The sequence below is a fragment of the Silene latifolia genome, chromosome 10 (genome assembly GCF_048544455.1).
Source record: "Silene latifolia isolate original U9 population chromosome 10, ASM4854445v1, whole genome shotgun sequence".
Classification (NCBI taxonomy): domain Eukaryota; kingdom Viridiplantae; phylum Streptophyta; class Magnoliopsida; order Caryophyllales; family Caryophyllaceae; genus Silene; species Silene latifolia.
This window is the reverse complement of record NC_133535.1, coordinates 159795558-159813458: the sequence shown is the minus strand read 5'-3', so window position 1 is coordinate 159813458 and position 17901 is coordinate 159795558. Positions and strand designations below refer to the sequence as shown.

Genomic DNA, 17901 nt, shown 5'->3' with positions numbered 1-17901 from the left:
CAAAGAACATTTGAGGTTGCCGGAGTGCGATAAACCAGTTAAAAATACAATTGGATTATTGAATTTTTTTTTTCTTTTTTGGCAGCTACTATTTAACTTTATGGAATACACTGTTATTTGACTATTTGAAAAACTCAAAAGAGTGTATATATTGCGAATAGTCTGTCATTCAGCTTGAAGTAGTCTAATGAACGTCAAAACCTAAGAGTTGATTAACACTAGAACACAGATGATATATCCGTATTAACAGAGACTAAACCGACATTAGAATTTAGAAATGTACTTGTCATCAATATGCTCTTGGAAGATCCAACTTAAACTCGAATCTAGCAGGATCAAAACGATAACATCGCATAAGCTGAATCGAGTAACCCAGAGTATCATATGTACGTGACTAAATAACACGTAGTTCGAAGCATACATCCATCTAACCATGAACTTATGAGTTATCATGGGTCAAAAGTCTCAAAACTCATGCATAATAAAAATAAAGGTTAGAACATAAACTTTTCATGTTCCGGCATGAACTTCCTCAGCGTAGCTTTGGAATGAACATTGGTATGAAGATAAACCAGTCCTCTTCGGATTGCATCGCTCTATTTTTATCTGCTGGATTCCCTCGAAAGAAAAAGAAAGCAGTGTCGTAAGAAACTAAGAACAAGTGACTGTGATGCACAAGCAGGATAAATATTATAACGTCTAAATTCTAAAAGACATCCTGATATTGTACCTGCGTATAGCTGTGAGCTCCCGAGGCACTGTGGAAGTTCTTAAATATGACTACCAAGACAACCTGAGCCTGATCTCCAGCTCAGATGAATGTGAAAGTAACCGAGGGTATTCGATGCTTTCAACTTCAAGGCTTTTCAAGGGATCCTTCCAACATTCCGCTTTTTCTTGGAGGATGCTCAAGATCAACTGCAAAAAAAAAAATGATTGGCATATCAAGGTTTTAAGGAACTTGATGTTTCATACTTTCAGGATTCAAGTTTCATACAATCGGCAAGAATAGGAGGGATAATAAGTTCAGGGAGATGTTTCAGTCGGTAAAATACTACATTCAGGATTCAAATTTTACAGACGATCAAGAACATAAAAATGCACCCTAACAATCTCCTGTTTTTACTACTTGGAAAATAGGCAAGGTAAGCAGTACACCCATTTTAACTAGGGTCACATTTTACATATACGTAGTACAATCCACATAGCCAAGAGACAACAAAGAATACCACAAGTTTTCATATGGCGGAGGTCTGGAGATTCATTGTATACATGTAACTATGTAAGTGCATAATGGTTGTCGATATAGGATTTCATTTGATGGTATTCATAATATACTAGTGCAGCCTCTTCCTACCCCAAACAATTCACCATAAATGGGGTTTGCCTGGAATGCACGTAATGGTTGTCGAAGAGTTAGGGGAGAGGAAACTGGTAGTTCGGGCCAGTTATAAATTGGACACATTTGAATAGGCAGCATTGTGCATAAGTAGGGGTGATCAGGTCAGTTTCGAAGAGGTTATGGACAATAGTCACAAACACCTCCCAAGGGCGATGTATTAGTGCATTGGGAGCTTGGGGTTACGGACACTACTCATTAGTCAGAAACCCCTTTTCCTCCCTCGACCGTCACTCCCTGTCAATTTTCATTTAGTTTGGCCTCCACACCCTACCACCAGGCAAGTATTCCCCAAAACAGCATACCTTAGATGCCGAATCCTGTAAATTGGTTGTTATTGACAGCACATCAGGGCGGCAACACCAAAACAGTCCGTTCAGAAAGGCCACAAGTGAAGATTTTGTAGGAGTCCAAATACTTGTTGCACGACATCCACGCAGCTTTAACTCCCTGAGTTTGTATGGTGCGCCAGTACCAACATTCCTCAGTTGGTCCTCTTCGACCACAATCTATATAAATACCAACACAATCTTCATTAATTTTATCCATACTAGTAAATACACAAATGAGATACAACTATGTTTACATTAAACATTAAACATAATAAACAAATCAAGAAATCGTTAAAAATTCATACCTCAGGAGGAGTATCCAACTCAATCACTACAGATTTGAAGAAGTTTGTTTGTACGAGAAACTTCTTTAACTTAAATAACCAAACAGTGGTCACGGAATTCAGAACCAATGTAACGAATTGAGCACTACAATGATCTAGTGCTCGAATAACCGACAGGGAGGTCTCCACTTCACAGCCGCACAAAAACTCGAGCAATTTAGGGGCATCAATTGTAGCCTTCTCTAACCCGAAGCTATTAGTAATTCGAAGTTGCTTAAGTGAATTGCTTGAGATGTTGATGCATTTTAGCATAGAGCATGACGATATTATTAAACTTTCTAACACCACAAGCCCGTATGACAACTCTGAAATTTCATCATCTGTAATACGAACACTAGAAAACTCAAGCTTTCTCAAGTTTTTCAATGCAACCACATTCATGATCAACGGCCACGGCAATTCCACACTAAGAGAACTACAAACAAACTTTTGAAGTGGATATTCTTGAAGGTTGGATTGCATTGTTCCAATACCACCACTTTTGACTCTCCCATTAACCTTTTCCATCCAAGGAAGCCAAACTGGTCCAAAGACGATGTCATATGCAATATCTAGTTCAACCAAGGGGCAGCAAGAGATAATTTTTTGAAGCATATCCTCATCTACAGTTTCAGGGCGTAAAGCAAAATATTCAAGAGATATAAGCTCCATAGTCTCATACAATGGCAGTATAACGCCTCCACAATTCAAATATTTCAGTGATTTCGCACAAAATAGAATCTCAGGCAACTTGTATTTGTTTATAATTCCACTAATCTGGATTTCCAATCTCTCAATTTGGTTTTGTACTGCAATCATTATCCATTTGTCAACTAAAGTTTTTATCTTTTCATCAACCTTAGGAACCTCAAGGTAAATCTTTGTTATTCTATACTTCCGCGTAAAATATCTCTCCATGGTCTTATCAATAAACCCTACAAAACGTTCAACCGTGTCATCATCATAGTTATGACGACGATTCCCATATTTCTGAAAGTATTGAGGATTAAAATCCAAAACCGGAATGGAAGACCAAGCATCATACCACTTCTTAGACAATACGCTAGCACGACCCGCCTCTTTGGTATCAAGCATTGAGAGAATAGTATGCAGGATAAACTCTGGAAGTTCCGAAATTCTATCAACTGCACCCCTTTGCATCTTGGCTACATTTTCCCCAAACCCCATGATTTTCTCACAGGAATTTCGTCAAACAGTTGGTATGCACTATCTAAACTTGCAAATTCCTAATCAATACCTAATCAAACAAATACCCAATTCAGAATTCTTGATGATAACTATACTACCAAATTAAAATTCAGAAATACCCATCTCAAACAATTAGGTACCATACTACCATGGTTATGCAACATAATTAAAAAAATATGAGAAAATTTAAGTATAGAAGAGAATATACCCAAATGATTAGAACTTTGAATTAATTGAGCATTTGAGCAAATGGATAAATCGGCAAATTCACTTGATTAGGGTTAATGTTCCACAAATTACAGTAATTTATTTGTCTGAAAATGGCAAATGAGATAATTAGGAGTTTAAGGGACAAATTTGTATATAAGGCGGTTGTAACTTGTGAGCATGGATGGTAGATTGGTAGTGGGTCGGGTATGGGTTTCCTTATTTTGGGCTCATAAAGATATGGGCCGAGATCTGAGTACTTTTTTTTCTTTTTTTTTTTTCCGTTTTTTTTTTGGCGATGAGAGAACCCGCAGCGTTATTTTTGTTGCGCAGTTTAGAAGGCGTAGATTCAGGTCAAATATTCCATAAGAGTGTTCTGGGTGAGGCTCGAACCTGAGTCCCCATTAGAAATTTCACCCAAGTTTTAACGACTACACCCACTATTTACAAATTGGGAACTAATACAAGGGTGTCTAAGGCCATGGGCAACCACGGGCGGCGGAACTAGGCAAGCTCTATGAATTTGAGATTATGATGGGTATGGTTACATTTACATCCTAAGAACACGGGTGCGGTATGGGTCTTATTGGACACTATCCATCGTAGTCGATAGTTTTAGTGATGTCTCGGGTAGACCATTTCAAACATATAACAGTCAATCAGTCATAAGAGAGACTTATTTTTTTTTTTATTATTCTGGAAGACGAGTATTCAACATTCTGATTTTTGTATATTCTATACACTAAAATTCCGGAGTACATAGTATAAAATAAGATCGTGAACACACTATATATCGCGGATTCGCGGGAAAAATCAAACCCCAATATCACGGTTGGAGTAAGAGAGCTCTTACTACTTGAGCTAACTCTTATTCTTGAAAAATCCAACTTAAACTCGAATATAGCATGATCAAAGTGATAACATCGATCATAAGTTCATAATATCGCATAAGCTTAATCGAGTAACCTAGAGTATATCATATGTACGTGACTAAATAAGTAAATAACACACATATTTCGAATTTTCGACGCATACATCCATCTAAATTCTAACCATGAACTTATGAGTTATGATGGGTCAAAGTCTCAAAACTCATGTAAAAATAAAGGTTAGAACATAAACTTTTTTGTTGTTCCAGCATGAACTTCCTCAACGTAGCTTCAGAACGAACATTGGTATGAAGATAAAACGAGTCCTCTTCGGATTGCATCTTGACGGCTAGATTATCTCGAAACAAAAAAGACGCAGTGTCGTAAGAACAAGTGACTCTGATGCACAAGCAGGATAAATATTCTAACATCTAAAAGACATCCTGGCAGACTGGCAGCATTCTCCGTTCTATACTCCCTCCGTCCCAATGCATATTTTCCCCTCGGAAAATAAAATAACCTAAACTATTGATGGAGACAGAGGGAGTATTAAAAGTGGGAATGGAAGTCAACATATGTTGACTTTGTGTATTTTTTGTTTTTCCAGGATTGCCCTTGTTAAAGTTGCTATCAATAGTCATGACTCATGATCGGTGTATTATATAGAGTAATCGCTAATGAAAATGGTAGGCCGTATAAAGTACAAATAATAATGTAAAATACACAGTGATGATTTATAAAAAAATATTGAGATACCTGTGTACTGCTGTGAGATTCCGAGGCACTGTGGAAGTTATTAATATGACTACCATGACAACCTGAGCCTGATTAAAACCACGGATAAACCTGATGGTAAACGAGGGTATTCAATGCTTTCAACTTCTACGTTTTTCAAGGGATCCTTCCAACATTCCGCTTTTTCCTGGAGGATGCTTAAGATCAACTGCCCAAAACAAAAACCAATTGGCAAATTACGGTTAAGGAACTTAAGTTTTCATACATTCAGGATTCAAGGTTCATAGAATCGTCAAACATAAAGGGGTAATAAGTTCTGGGAGAAGATTCTATCAGCAAACTAATGCATTTTTTAGTGGAATGGTTTTGGCTAATACTCTCCGGATTCAAATTTTACGGGTGACCAAGAAAATGAAAATGCACCCCAAACAATCTCCTGGTTTTTACGACGTAGTACTAGGTAAATAGGCCAGGCAAGAAGTACACCCATTTCAGCCCGGGTCACATTTTACCTGTATATACAATCCTTATAACCAAGAGACCAATAAAGAATACCACAAGTTTTCATACGGTGGAGGCCTGAAAGGTCATCGAATAAAATTAAATGCAGGCAAGGTTGAAGATTTTAAAACCTATAAGTTTACTTGGCTTTCGTATTATGTTTCACTCCCCTTTTGTTTTTCACTTTTTCTTTTCTAATTTTTCGCATTTTTGAGGTGTGCGTTCACCCATGGACGGTTCTAAAGGATGATTCATGTCAGCCGACCCCAGATCATTTTGGGATTAAGGCTCTGATGTTGTTGCTGTAAGGTTGAAGATATAGGATTTCGTTTGATGGTATTCATAATATACTAGAGCAGCCATCTTCCCGCCCCAAACAATTCACCATGAATGGGATTATGCTTGGAATGCGGGTTATGGTTACAAGGGTAATAGAAATCAAATTTAAGGAACTGTGGAGGCAATGGTTGTTGAAGAGTCAGGTTAGGGAAACTGGTAGTTCGAATCGGTTATAGGTTGGACAAATTTGAATACGCACCATTGTGCATGAGTTGGGGCGATTAGGTCAGTTTTGACGAGTATATGGACAATAGTCACAAATACCTCCCAAGGGTAATGGACTAATGCATTCGGGGAACATCCCCGGACCAACTCCTTTTCTTCCTTTCACCATCACTCCCCGTCAATTTTCCTATAGTTTGGTCTCCATACCCTACGCCAGTACCATACCGCCATGCATCAGAGCATACCTTAGCTACCACATCCTGTGATTTAGTTGATATTGACAGCACATCAGGACGGCAACACCAAAACAGTCCATTCAGAAAAGCCAAAAGCGAAGATTCTGTTAGATTCCTAGAACTTGCTCCATGCAGCTTTAACTCCCTGAGTTTGTACGGTACGCCGGTACCAGCATTCCTCAGTTGGTCCTCTTTGAATGCAATCTGTATAGATGCCAACATAATCTTCGTTATTTTCATCCATAGTACCCCATACTTGAAAATACACAACCGAGAAACAACAATGTTTAAGTCAATTGGGGACAAGACGATTAAACATTAAACATAATAAATGAATAATCAAACTGGTATTAATTCATACCTCAGAACTGTCCAAAACGAAATGAAACCGAATCAGTAAAGATTTGAAGAAGTTCGTTTCTAAGAGAAACTTCTTTAACTTAACAAGCCAAATAGTGGTGGAATAACTACACGACGAGACGAATTGAGCATTACAGTGATCTACTGCTCGAATCAGCGACAGGGAGGTCCTCACATCACATATGCAGAGAAACTCGAGCAATTTAGGGGCATCAATTGTCGCCTTCATTAACTCCGAGTTACTTGAGATTTCAAGTCGCTTAAGTGAATTGCTTGAGATGTTAATGCATTCTAGCATAAAGCAACCCGAAAGTACTAAACTTTCCAACACCACAAGCCCATATGACAGCTCTGAAATAATATCATCTCTAATAGGAACAGAATTAAACTCCAGCTTTCTCAAGTTTCTCAATGCAATTACATTCATGCTCCATGGCCACGACAATTCCCCAAGAAAACCTCTACAAACAAACTTTTGAAGCGGGTATTCTTGGAGGTTGGATTGCATTGTTCCATTACCACTGCTTTCGGCTCCTCCATTAACTTTTTTCATCCAAGGAAGTGAAATTTTTGTAAGGCACTTGTAATAACTTATATCTATTTCAACTAAAGGGCAAGAAGAGATAATTCTTTGAAGCATATCGTCATCTACAGTTTCCGGGACCAAAATCAGATATTCGAGAGAGACAAGCTCCATAGTCTCATAAAATGGCAATGCAGCGCCTTCACATTTCAAATAATTCAGCGATTTTGCACAAAATAGAATCTCAGGCAACTTATATTTGTTTTCAAGGTCATTAATCTGGATTTCCAATCTCTGGATTTGGTTTTGCACCGCGATCATTATCCATTTATCAACTAAAGGTTTTAGCTTTTCATCAACCTTACAAAGTTCAAGGTACATTTTTGTTATTCTATACTTCCGCATAAAGTATCTTTCCAAGGTCTTATCAATGAACCCTACAAAACGTTCAACTGTATCATCATCATAGTCGTAAGGCCTATCCCTAAATTCCTTTAAGTATAGAGGCCGAAAATCCAAAACCGGAATGGAAGACCAAGCATAATGCCACCTCTTAGACAATACAATAACTCGACCCGCCTCTTTAGTATCAAGGATTGAGAGAATATGATGCAGGATAAACTCCGGAAGTTCCGAAATTCTATCAACTGAACCCCTTTGCCTCTTTGCTTCATTTTCTCCAGACATGATTTTCTCACAGGAATTTCGTCAAACAGTTTGTATGCACTGTCTAAAACCCTAATTTTCACAATTCTTGTTCATATTCTTACTAGAAATTAAAATTATGAACTACCCATTTCAAACAACAGTATACAGCAGCTAATTATGAACTACCCATCTAAAACCCCTAATTTTCGCAATTCTAGTTCATATGTTTACTATAAATTAAAAATTAAGCAAGATAAGAAAACAAAAGAGTTTACCCAAAATTCAGTTGATTCCCTTCATAAATTCTGGGTTAATCTTCCTCAATTTACTAATTTTGATTGAGTGAAATTAAAAGGAATTTTATACTTTTATTGTAGTGATAGTGAAAGTAGAGAGAGTAGTAAAATTTGCAGGAGTATTTTTGGCACCCGGCAAAATTGACCGGGCCGAATAACATGACCCGATATCCAAATTGAAAACCCGAGCTTGACACAATATAAAGGTCTGAAATGTTTATAGTTGCAAACAGGCCCGCAAATAACTTCAAATGACCTTACCTGTTCTAACCAGGATTCTTGTAAATCCGAAATAACCCGCTGATTAGATGCGGTGGACCTATTTGCTAGGTCTACTAAGTACGGAGTATTATTAATGAATTTTTGGATTATTAAACAACGACCTTTTACTTAAATTTTAAGGTAGTGTTCGAAAAAAAAAATACACTCTTTACTCTCTTTTTTCATCCACTTTCACTTTCTCCATCCATTTGTCATGTAAATTATAACAAACAAAAACGGAAATTAAACAACAAACGATCATAATTAACAATGAACACTTCGAATTGAATAGAAACTTAACTAGCAAAAAATTGTAGTATAGAAAATAAGTTTCCACAATAACAACTTTGGGTAAATAAATTGGACGAAGTATTTCAGCAATAACTTAAGATTGGATAATAGTTCTTACATTAATATGGCTCTTCTAGCTATATTATGAGCCATATTATTTTTAAATTTTTAGGAATAAAACAAACAGAAAGACAATGAAAATAATAACTAATGCGAAGGATGTCGTTGATAATCACATTTGTTTTATGTCCGACCAAGCTCAGGCTAAGAATCTGCAGAATGACCTGCAAACAATCAGAGTGAAGATTCATGTAAAGTTTCGTCTCCTTAATCTGCAGAATGATCACCAATGCTTTGCCAGCGTAGTTTCAGAGCAAACACGGGGATGAAGATAAATACTCCTCTTCAGATCGCATCTTTTCAGATTTTATAGGGCTGGATTCCCTACGGGGAAAAAAGAGAGGCAGTGTTGTAGGAACAAGTGACTGTGATCAGCAGAAGCAGGAGATAAATGTTACGAACATTGGAATAACGATAAACGAGTCCTCTTCGGATTGAATTCCTCCAATTTTATCGTCTGGATTCCCTCGAAAGAAAAAAGAGGCAGTGTCGTAAGGACAAGTGACTACGATCACCACAACTACCGGAAATAAATATTCTAAAATCTAAAAAACAACCTGATATCACAACTCTTAAGCTTAGTATCCTTCCTTCTTCTATACTCGTATTAAAAATGGGAATGTCCTTTTCCGACATTACCCTTGTTAAAGTTAATAAAAACGGTCACTAAAACAACATTACCTCAATGGCCCTCAATGCCTCCCGCATATTACGAAGTAGAGGGGGAGGAGGTGGGGAGTCGGATGTACGAGTCATTGTCAAATTAAATGATTAAAAAGTTATTGTAAGATCATTTTATTTTACAATTTAAAATAAAGGATTACAAATAGTACTCCGTATGAAAGAGTCACTAGTAAGTCGTATATTGTGCCTTAGTCACTGCCAAAGGTAATGGTAATTTTATAAACACAAGTACACAACCATATAAAAATTCAAAATAGGCATTAAAAGGATTAAACAGTGAAAAACAACCGTGAAATAACATCTTTCAATATACCTGTGTACAGTTATGAGCTCCCGAGGCAGTGTGGAAGTTTTTAATATGACTACCAGGACAGCCTAAGCCTAATCTCGAGCTCAGATGAATGTGAAAGTAACCGAGGGTATTCGATGCTTTCAACTTCGATGCTTTTCAAGGGATCCTTCCAACATTCTGTTTTTTCCTTGAGGATGCTCAAGATCAACTGCCCCAAAAAATAACGATTGACAAATTACGGTTTAAAAAACCTTACGGATTTCATAATTACAAGATTCAAGTTTCATACAATGGGCAAGCATAAGAGGGATAATAAGTTTAGGGAGATGATTCAGTCAGCAAACTAATGCGCACTATTTAGGGGAATGGTTTTGGCTAAGACTTTCAGGAATCAAATTTTACGGACGGCCAAGAAAATGAAAATGCACCCAGACAATCTCCTCGATTTTACTACTCGGAAAATAGGCAAGGCAAGAAGAACACCCATTTTAGCTCGGGCCACATTTTACCTATATGTACAATCCATATAGCCAAGAGACCAACAAAGAATGCCACAAGTTTACATCCATTGATTATTTGAATACATGTATTAATAACATACTAGCGCAGACATCATCCCATTATTCCCACACCAAACAATTCAGCATAAATGGGGTTTGCTTGGAATGCGGGTAACAGTTACAAGGGTAATAGAGATATGACTGGACAAATTTGAATACGCAACTGTTGCGCAGGAGTTCGGTAAATCAGGTCAGTTTCGACGAGGTTATGGACAATACTCACAATTCACAAATACCTCCCGAGGGTAATGCACTAATGCATTAGAACGTTCCCCGCGTAACCCCTTTTCCTCCCTTCATCGTCACTCCCCGTCAATTTTACTTTAGTTTGGCGTCCATACCCTGCTCCTGTATCATACCACCATGCAAAACAACATACCTTAGCTGCTGCATCCTGTAAATCAGTTGTCATTGACAGCACATCAGGGTGGCAACACCAAAACAGTCCATTCAGAAACGCCACAAGTGAAGATTTTGTAGGAGTCAAAATACTTGTTCCAAACAGCTTTAACTCCCTGAGTTTGTACGGTAGGCCAGTACCAGCATTCCTCAGTTGGTCCTCTTCGACCACCATCTATATAGATGTCAACATAATATTCATTATTTTCATCGATAGCATCCCATACTCGAAAATACACAACTGAGATACAAATGTGTTTAGTCATTTGGAAACAAGACAATTGAACATTAAACATAGATAAATCAAGAAATGGGTATAATTTCATACCTCAAGAGGGGAAGTAAACTCAATCTCTAAAGACTTGAAGAAGTTTGTTTCTACGAGAAACTTCTTTAATGCAACAGGCCAAACATTGGTCACAGAATCCGGATATAATAAGAGGAATCGAGCATTACAATGATCTAGTGCTCGAATTAAGGACAAGGAGGTGCCCACTTCACAGATGCAGTAAAACTCCAGCAATTTAGGGGCGTCAATTGTAGCCTTTTTTAACTCTGAGTTATCTGTAATTTCAAGTTGCTTAAGTGAATTGCTTGAGATGTTAATGCATTCTAGCTTAGAGCACGCTGAAATTTTTAAACTTTCTAAGACCACAAGCCCATATGACAGCTCTGAAACAATATCATCTGTAATAGGAGCACATTCAAACTCAAGATTTCTCAAGTTTTTCAATGCAGCCACATTCAAGTTCCATGGCCACGGCGATTTCTCATCAAGACCAATATAAACAAACTTTTGAAGCGGATATTCTTGGAGGTTGGATTGCATTGTTCCATTACCATGACTTTCGACTCCCCCATTAACTTTTTTCATCCAAGGAAGCGAAATTGTTTTAAAGCCCTTGTCATATGCAATATACAATTCAACCAAGGGGGAGAAAGAGATAATTTCTTGAAGCATACCCTCATCTAGAGTATTAGTGAGTAAAGTCAAATATTCGAGTGAGACGAGGTCCATAGTCGCGTAATATGGCAGCTCAACATTGGAACATTTCAAATATTTCAGCGATTTTGCACTAAATAGAATCTCGGGCAACCCATATCTTCCACCAAGTAGCTGGATTTCAAATTTCTGGATTTGGTTTTGCACAGCGATCATTATCCATTTGTCTACCAAAGGTTTTAGCTTCTCGTCAACCTTAGGAAGCGTAAGGCACATTTTTGTTATTCTATACTTTTGCCTAAAGTATCTTTCCATGGTCTTATCTATGAACCCCACAAGACGGTCATTTGCATCATCATTATAATCATAAAGACCATACCTATATTTCTGAAAGTAATGAAAATTCAAAACCGGAATGGAAGACCAAGCATCATACCACCTCTTAGACAATACACTAGCACGACCGGCCTCTTCGGTATCGAGCATTGAGAGAATAGTATGCAGGATAAACTCTGGAAGTTCCGAAATTCTATCAATTGTACCCCTTTGCACCTTTGCTACATTTTCCCCAAACCCCATGATTTTTTCACAGGAATTTCGTCGAACAGTTGGTATGCACTATCTAAAACCCTAATCTTTAGCTAATCTAAAAAATACCCAATTCACAGTTCTTGATCATATCTTTACTACAAATTAAAATTCAGAAATACCATACTTATGCAACAAATAAATTAAAAAAAATGGACGATTAGTTAAGATAAAAGAGTATACCAAACCGATTTGAATTTTGAATCAATTGAGCACATGGGTAAACCCAGCAACTTCACCTGATTCCCTTCATAATTTTTGAGTTAATTTTCACAAAAACATAATACTCGTAATTTATTTGGCTAGAAATGTCGAGTAAAATAATTGAGAGTGCAGAGGAGAATGTAAGTTGTGTTTGAAACTTGAAAGTGACCATTTTGTTGCAAATTCACCCGGCTTGAATGAGTCGACAAGAATAACCCGATCCAACATCCGAACAGAGGAACCCGAATGACCCTATACAATATGACCCGATCGGAATATTTATCATAAATTAGCCAGTATCCCTAAATAATTTTATAATAACAGAGCCGAAAATGACTTGAACTCGAAACGACCTGACCCGAACAAGACCGGGATTCCTATGGACCTATTTACCAGATCTACGTTTATGATAATGTGGTCACATTTTTCAATTTGTAACTTACGACCGTCACAAATGAGAATTTGTCGAGTACTTATAAATGTAAATTCCTAGTCAAATGAATCTAAAACATTTTAGGTTTTTAAATAAGGATTTTAATACTCCGTATATTTCTATACAGAAATTATAAAATAAGACCGTGATAGAATATACAACGGCCATTCACTATAATTGATTATTCATATATTTTGGAAACTGTACCGTTACAACAGTTATTGTATAAGCCGGCCTTATACAAGTTTATTGGCGAATAAAATCTTTTAATATGACCATGCTTGGATTTGTTTTATTTGGAGTAATATTTAAATTTAAACAAAAAATGGGAAAGTGTCGATTCAAATAAAATGAAGTTCATAAAAGAAAATTATTTAGTTATTTGTTTAGTTGTGACTTACAATTCTCCAATAAGTCTCGCTTGTGACGGGTCAACTATCACCCACATGAGTAGATAAGACAAAAAGTAGAATGCATAGGGAATCACAAATTAGTTGTTTTTATCTTTCCATGTGGGTTTTATTTGACCCGTCACAAGCTTGTGACGGATATCGGCCGTCACAAATGAGAATTTGTGACAATTCTCGTGAAAATACTGTATCTAGCAATCAAGAACCTAGTCTACTGAACGTCAAAATCTAAGAGTTGATTAACGTTAGAACTAGGGGTGCTAACGAGCCGAGCCGAGCCCGAGCTTGGCCTTGCTCGGCTTGTGCTCAAGTACCAAAACTCGAGCTCGAGCCGATCTCGAGCTTACCCGAGCTTGATAAAAATGTGCTCGTTATAAAGCTTGCGAGCTATAAAGCGAGCTCGAGCCAAACTCGAGCCCAAATCGAGCCTATATAAAATTGTTTATTTTTTTCTTTTTTTCTTTTGATATTTTCAATAACAATTTGAAAGGTTATATGTGAAAAGATTTGGCAAATCAGCGAGACATTTGATAGGTGTGATACAAAAATATAATCATGATAAAATATTTTTATAAAATATGAGCAATATCTTAGGTAATCACACAAGTTCGAGCCGCTCGCGAGCTTTTCGAATCGAGCCAGCCTTTGCTCGGCTTGACTCGTTAAGCTTTTGAGCCGAGTCCGAGCCCGAGCCGAGCTCACACGAGCCGAGCTTTAACCGAGCTTTGACCGAGCCGATCTCGAGTAACTCGCGAGCTGTCTCGTCTCATTAACACCCCTAGTTAGAACACATGATATATCCGTCTTAAGAGAGACTAAACTGACAGCATGAACTTCCTCAGCGTATCTTCGGAATGAACATTGGTATGAAGATAAACCAGTCCTCTTCGGATTGCATTGCTTCATTTATCTGCTGAATTCCCTCGAAAAAAAAGGCAGTGTCGTAAGAACAAGTGACTATAATGCACAAGCAGAAAAAAAAGGCAGTGTCTAAATTCTAAAAGACATCGAAATGTAACTCATAAGCCCAGTATATAAAATACAGTAACAATGTATCGATGATTTATATTAAATACTCCAAGATACCTGCGTATAACTGCGAGCTCCCGAGGCACTGTGGAAGTTCTTAATATAACTACCAAGACAACCTGAGCCTGATCTCCAGCTCAGATGAATGTGAAAGTAACCGAGGATATTCGATGCTTTCAACTTCAAGGCTTTTCAAGGGATCCTTCCAACATTCCGCTTTTTCCTGGAGGATGCTCAAGATCAACTGAAAAACAAAAAAGAAACCGATTGGCCTATTAAGGTTTTCAGGAACTTGATGTTTTGTACTTTCAGGATTCAAGTTTCATACAATCGGCAAGCATAAGAGGGATAATAAGTTCAGGGAGATAGATTCAGTCAGCAAATAATGCACAGTTTTGGCTATTACTTTCAGGATTCAAATTTTAGGGACGATCAAGAAAAAAAAATGCACCCAAACAATCTCCTGTTTTTACTACTTGGAAAATAGGCAAGGTAAGAAGTACAACCATTTTAACTCGGGTCACATTTTACCATCCATATAGCCAAGAGACCAACAAAAAATACCACCAGTTTTCATAAGGCAGAGATCTGGAGGTTCATTGTATACATGTAAATGCATAATGGTTGACGATATAGGATTTCATTTGATGGTAGTTCTGGCCAGTTATAAGTTGGACACATTCGAATAGGCAGCATTGTGCATAAGTTGAGGCGATCAGGTCAGTTTCGAAGAGGTTATGGACAACAGTCACAAACACCTCCGAAGGGTGATGTATTGGTGCATTGGGGACTTGGGGTTACGGACAATAGTCACAAACCACTTTTCCTCCCTCGACCGTCACACTCTGTCAATTTTCATTTAGTTTGTCATGCATACCCTACCACCAGGCAAGTATGCCGCAACAGAGCATACCTTAGCTGCCGAATCCTGTAAATTGGTTGTAATTGACAGCACATCAGGGTGGCAACACCAAAACAGTCCGTTCAGAAACATCAGAAATGAAGATTTTGTGGCAGTCTCAGTACTTGTTCCACGCAGCTTTAACTCTCTGAGTTTGTACGGCGCGCCACCAACATTCCTCAGTAGGTCCTCTTCGACCATCTATATAAATGCCAACGTAATCTTCATTATTTCATCTATACTACCCCATACTAGAAAATACACAAATGAGATACAACTATGTTTATATTAAACATTAATCATTAAACATAATAAATAAATCATGAAATGGATAAAAACTCATACCACAGGAGAGCTATTGAAGTCGATCACTAAAGAATTGAAGAAATTTGTTTCTACGAGAAACTTCTTTAGCTTAACAAGCCAAACAGTGGTCAGGGAATACACCTTCAATGTCCAGAATCGAGCATTACAATGGTCTAGCGCTCGAATAACCGACAGGGACGTCACCACTTCACAGCTGCACAAAAACTCGAGCAATTTAGGGGCATCAATCGTAGCCTTCTCTATCTCCAAGCTATCAGTAATTCGAAGTTGCTTAAGTGAATTGCTTGAGATGTTGATGCATTTTAGCAAAGAGCATGACACAATTATTAAGCTTTCTAACACCACAAGCCCATTCGACAACTCTGAAACAATATCATCTGTAAGAGGAACACAGTTAAACTCCAGTTTTCTCAAGTTTTTCAATGCAACCAAATTCATGTCCCACGGCCACGGCAATTCCACACTAATACTACTATAAACAAACTTTTGAAGTGGAGATTCTTGGAGGTTGGACTGCATTGTTCGAGTACCACGACTTTTGACTTCCCCATTAACTTTTTTCATCCAAGGAATCCAAACTGGTGAAAAGACCTCGTCATATGCAATATCTAGTTCAACCAAGGGGCAGGACGAGATAATTTTTTGAAGCATATCCGCATCTAGAGTGTTAGGGATTAAAGCCAAATATTCGAGAGAGTTAAGCTCCATAGTCCCATAAAATGGCAGTATAATGCCTCCACATTTCAAATATTTCAGCGATTTTGCACAAAATAGAATCTCAGGCAACCTGTAATTGTTTCTACATCCACGAATCAGGATTTCCAAACTCTGGATTTGGTTTTGTACAGCGATCATTATCCATTTGTCAACCAAAGTTTCTATCTTTTCATCAACCTTAGGAAGCATAAGGTAAAATTTTGTTATTCTATATTTCCGCGTAAAATATCTTTCCATGGTCTTATCAATGAACCCTACAAAACGTTCAACCGTGTCGTCATCATAGTTATGACGACGATTCCCATATTTCTGAAAGTATTGAGGATTAAAATCCAAAACCGGAATGGAAGACCAAGCATCATACCACTTCTTAGACAATACGCTAGCACGACCCGCCTCTTTGGTATCAAGCATTGAGAGAATAGTATGCAGGATAAACTCCGGAAGTTCCGAAATTCTATCAATTGTACCTTTTTGCATCTTTGCTACATTTTCCCCAAACCCCATGATTTTCTCACAGGAATTTCGTCAAACAGTTGGCATGCACTATCTAAATTCCTAATCTTTATCCTAAACTAACAAATACCCAATTCAAAATTCTTGATCATATCTTCAGTACAAATTAAAATTCAGAAATGGCCATCTCAAACACTTAGATACCATAGTTATAAAACACACTTAATTAAAAAAAATAAGAAAAAAATTACCCAAACGATTAGAACTTTGAATCAATTGAGCAATTGAGCACATGGGTAAATCCGCAAATTCACTTGATTCCCTTATAATTTTTGGGTTTGATGTTCCAAAACTTACAGTAATTTATTTGCGTGTAAATGCAAGAGACAAATTTTTATTTAAGACGGCCAAAGGGGTGTGTGTAACTTGTGACTTATTAGGTCCAGGTCTCCAGGACACTCCGCAAACGAGATGGGTATTATCAATTATCATGACGGGTCGGTTACGGTTCTTTTTTTATTTTGGACTTGTACGAATGTGGGTTGAGTACTTGAATATAAGTCAAATTACAAAAAAAATCGGGTACATTTATGGTCCGAATATTAAACTCGCTAACCATATCCTTTGACTTGTACAAAGTTTATGTGAATGGAACACCCCAAAGATAGTACCACTTGCATATTGTGAGAGGGAAACTATTCGTTTTCAGCTTGTGATGGTTAGTGTCCGTCTCCAATGAGAATTTGTGGTACATATTATAAATTTATAGGTCAATTTTTGCGGTTAACAATGTGAATTTTTAAGTTGCTCTACATTATTTTTTTCTATCGTTCGTTTTTTCCTCGCTCAAGATTCAATCTCGGTTTATGTTGACATTCGTACTCGACATCATGACATGGTTGTTTTCAAGTACGAGTATAGTGTTTTGATATTTTGTGAATGTTGAGCGTAAACATGAAATTTTTTATTGTTTGTTTTTACTACTTTTGCTTTTATTAAATTTGATGGTATTTTAAAATTTAAAAAAAAATAGTACATTTTAAATTAAAAATGGTATATCGGGTATGGTTCTATGAATTTCAAGTCCTGATGGGTATAAGTCGGGTATGGGTACATCATGAGAACACGGTGCGGGCATGGGTTT

At 37.4% G+C, this 17901-nt stretch overlaps 4 protein-coding genes across 17 annotated transcripts; all 4 read right to left on the bottom strand.

The window, feature by feature from the left end:
• Positions 1-248: 248 nt before the first annotated feature.
• Positions 249-17208, bottom strand: LOC141606675 (uncharacterized). 6 transcript variants are annotated; one of them, XM_074425899.1, is made up of 5 exons: positions 17009-17208; positions 2037-3312; positions 1705-1908; positions 731-918; positions 249-609 (listed from the first exon to the last, which is right to left on the bottom strand). In XM_074425899.1, exons 2-4 carry the CDS (start codon positions 3240-3242, stop codon positions 781-783), a joined length of 1548 nt encoding a protein of 515 aa, XP_074282000.1. In that variant the 5' UTR covers positions 3243-3312; positions 17009-17208; the 3' UTR covers positions 249-609; positions 731-780. The 6 variants fall into 6 exon arrangements, with proteins under 6 accessions (XP_074282000.1, XP_074281998.1, XP_074282001.1 ...); XM_074425897.1 differs by lacking the exon at positions 17009-17208 and adding an exon at positions 3472-3648; XM_074425900.1 differs by lacking the exon at positions 17009-17208 and adding an exon at positions 3472-3648 and having other exon boundaries at positions 2037-3301.
• On the bottom strand, positions 4342-8342 carry LOC141606676 (FBD-associated F-box protein At5g56380-like). Of its 2 annotated transcripts, none has more exons than XM_074425902.1 (4): positions 6677-8342; positions 6325-6519; positions 5096-5282; positions 4342-4697 (listed from the first exon to the last, which is right to left on the bottom strand). In XM_074425902.1, the coding sequence occupies exons 1-3, from the start codon at positions 7883-7885 to the stop codon at positions 5145-5147; spliced, it is 1542 nt and encodes a 513-aa protein (XP_074282003.1). In that variant the 5' UTR covers positions 7886-8342; the 3' UTR covers positions 4342-4697; positions 5096-5144. The 2 variants fall into 2 exon arrangements, with proteins under 2 accessions (XP_074282003.1, XP_074282002.1); XM_074425901.1 differs by having other exon boundaries at positions 4342-4688.
• LOC141606674 (F-box/LRR-repeat protein At3g03360-like) lies at positions 8740-12763 on the bottom strand. Of its 4 annotated transcripts, none has more exons than XR_012526782.1 (4): positions 11078-12759; positions 10605-10924; positions 9812-10568; positions 8740-9271 (listed from the first exon to the last, which is right to left on the bottom strand). XR_012526782.1 is itself a non-coding variant. In XM_074425892.1 (4 exons), exons 1-3 carry the CDS (start codon positions 12269-12271, stop codon positions 9861-9863), a joined length of 1527 nt encoding a protein of 508 aa, XP_074281993.1. In that variant the 5' UTR covers positions 12272-12763; the 3' UTR covers positions 8740-9280; positions 9812-9860. The 4 variants fall into 4 exon arrangements, 3 of the variants coding, with proteins under 3 accessions (XP_074281993.1, XP_074281992.1, XP_074281994.1); XM_074425892.1 differs by having other exon boundaries at positions 8740-9280; positions 9812-9998; positions 10730-10924; positions 11078-12763; XM_074425891.1 differs by having other exon boundaries at positions 9812-9998; positions 10730-10924; positions 11078-12716.
• LOC141606677 (uncharacterized) lies at positions 13535-17002 on the bottom strand. 5 transcript variants are annotated; one of them, XR_012526783.1, is made up of 4 exons: positions 15603-17002; positions 15270-15458; positions 14296-14600; positions 13535-13578 (listed from the first exon to the last, which is right to left on the bottom strand). XR_012526783.1 is itself a non-coding variant. In XM_074425906.1 (4 exons), the coding sequence occupies exons 1-3, from the start codon at positions 16806-16808 to the stop codon at positions 14463-14465; spliced, it is 1533 nt and encodes a 510-aa protein (XP_074282007.1). In that variant the 5' UTR covers positions 16809-17002; the 3' UTR covers positions 13535-14249; positions 14414-14462. The 5 variants fall into 5 exon arrangements, 4 of the variants coding, with proteins under 4 accessions (XP_074282007.1, XP_074282004.1, XP_074282005.1 ...); XM_074425906.1 differs by having other exon boundaries at positions 13535-14249; positions 14414-14600; XM_074425903.1 differs by having other exon boundaries at positions 13535-14240; positions 14414-14600.
• Positions 17209-17901: the final 693 nt, after the last annotated feature.

Bases quoted from the DNA above. Each gene is read 5' to 3' on its own strand.
- LOC141606676 (XM_074425902.1), bottom strand. From the start codon at position 7,885: ATGTCTGGAGAAAATGAAGCAAAGAGGCAAAGGGGTTCAGTTGATAGA. The intron at 6,520-6,676 runs GTATGAATTAAT...GCATCTATACAG, and splicing joins TCGTTTTGGACAGTTCTGAG to ATTGCATTCAAAGAGGACCA. The intron at 5,283-6,324 runs GTATGCTCTGAT...TGTTTTGGGCAG, and splicing joins CACAGGATGTGGTAGCTAAG to TTGATCTTAAGCATCCTCCA.
- LOC141606677 (XM_074425906.1), bottom strand. From the start codon at position 16,808: ATGGGGTTTGGGGAAAATGTAGCAAAGATGCAAAAAGGTACAATTGAT. The intron at 15,459-15,602 runs GTATGAGTTTTT...GCATTTATATAG, and splicing joins ACTTCAATAGCTCTCCTGTG to ATGGTCGAAGAGGACCTACT. The intron at 14,601-15,269 runs GTATGCTCTGTT...TTTGTTTTTCAG, and splicing joins TACAGGATTCGGCAGCTAAG to TTGATCTTGAGCATCCTCCA.
- LOC141606675 (XM_074425899.1), bottom strand. From the start codon at position 3,242: ATGGGGTTTGGGGAAAATGTAGCCAAGATGCAAAGGGGTGCAGTTGAT. The intron at 1,909-2,036 runs GTATGAATTTTT...GTATTTATATAG, and splicing joins AGTTGGATACTCCTCCTGAG to ATTGTGGTCGAAGAGGACCA. The intron at 919-1,704 runs GTATGCTGTTTT...TTTTTTTTGCAG, and splicing joins TACAGGATTCGGCATCTAAG to TTGATCTTGAGCATCCTCCA.
- LOC141606674 (XM_074425892.1), bottom strand. From the start codon at position 12,271: ATGGGGTTTGGGGAAAATGTAGCAAAGGTGCAAAGGGGTACAATTGAT. The intron at 10,925-11,077 runs GTATGAAATTAT...ACATCTATATAG, and splicing joins AGTTTACTTCCCCTCTTGAG to ATGGTGGTCGAAGAGGACCA. The intron at 9,999-10,729 runs GTATGTTGTTTT...TTTTTGGGGCAG, and splicing joins TACAGGATGCAGCAGCTAAG to TTGATCTTGAGCATCCTCAA.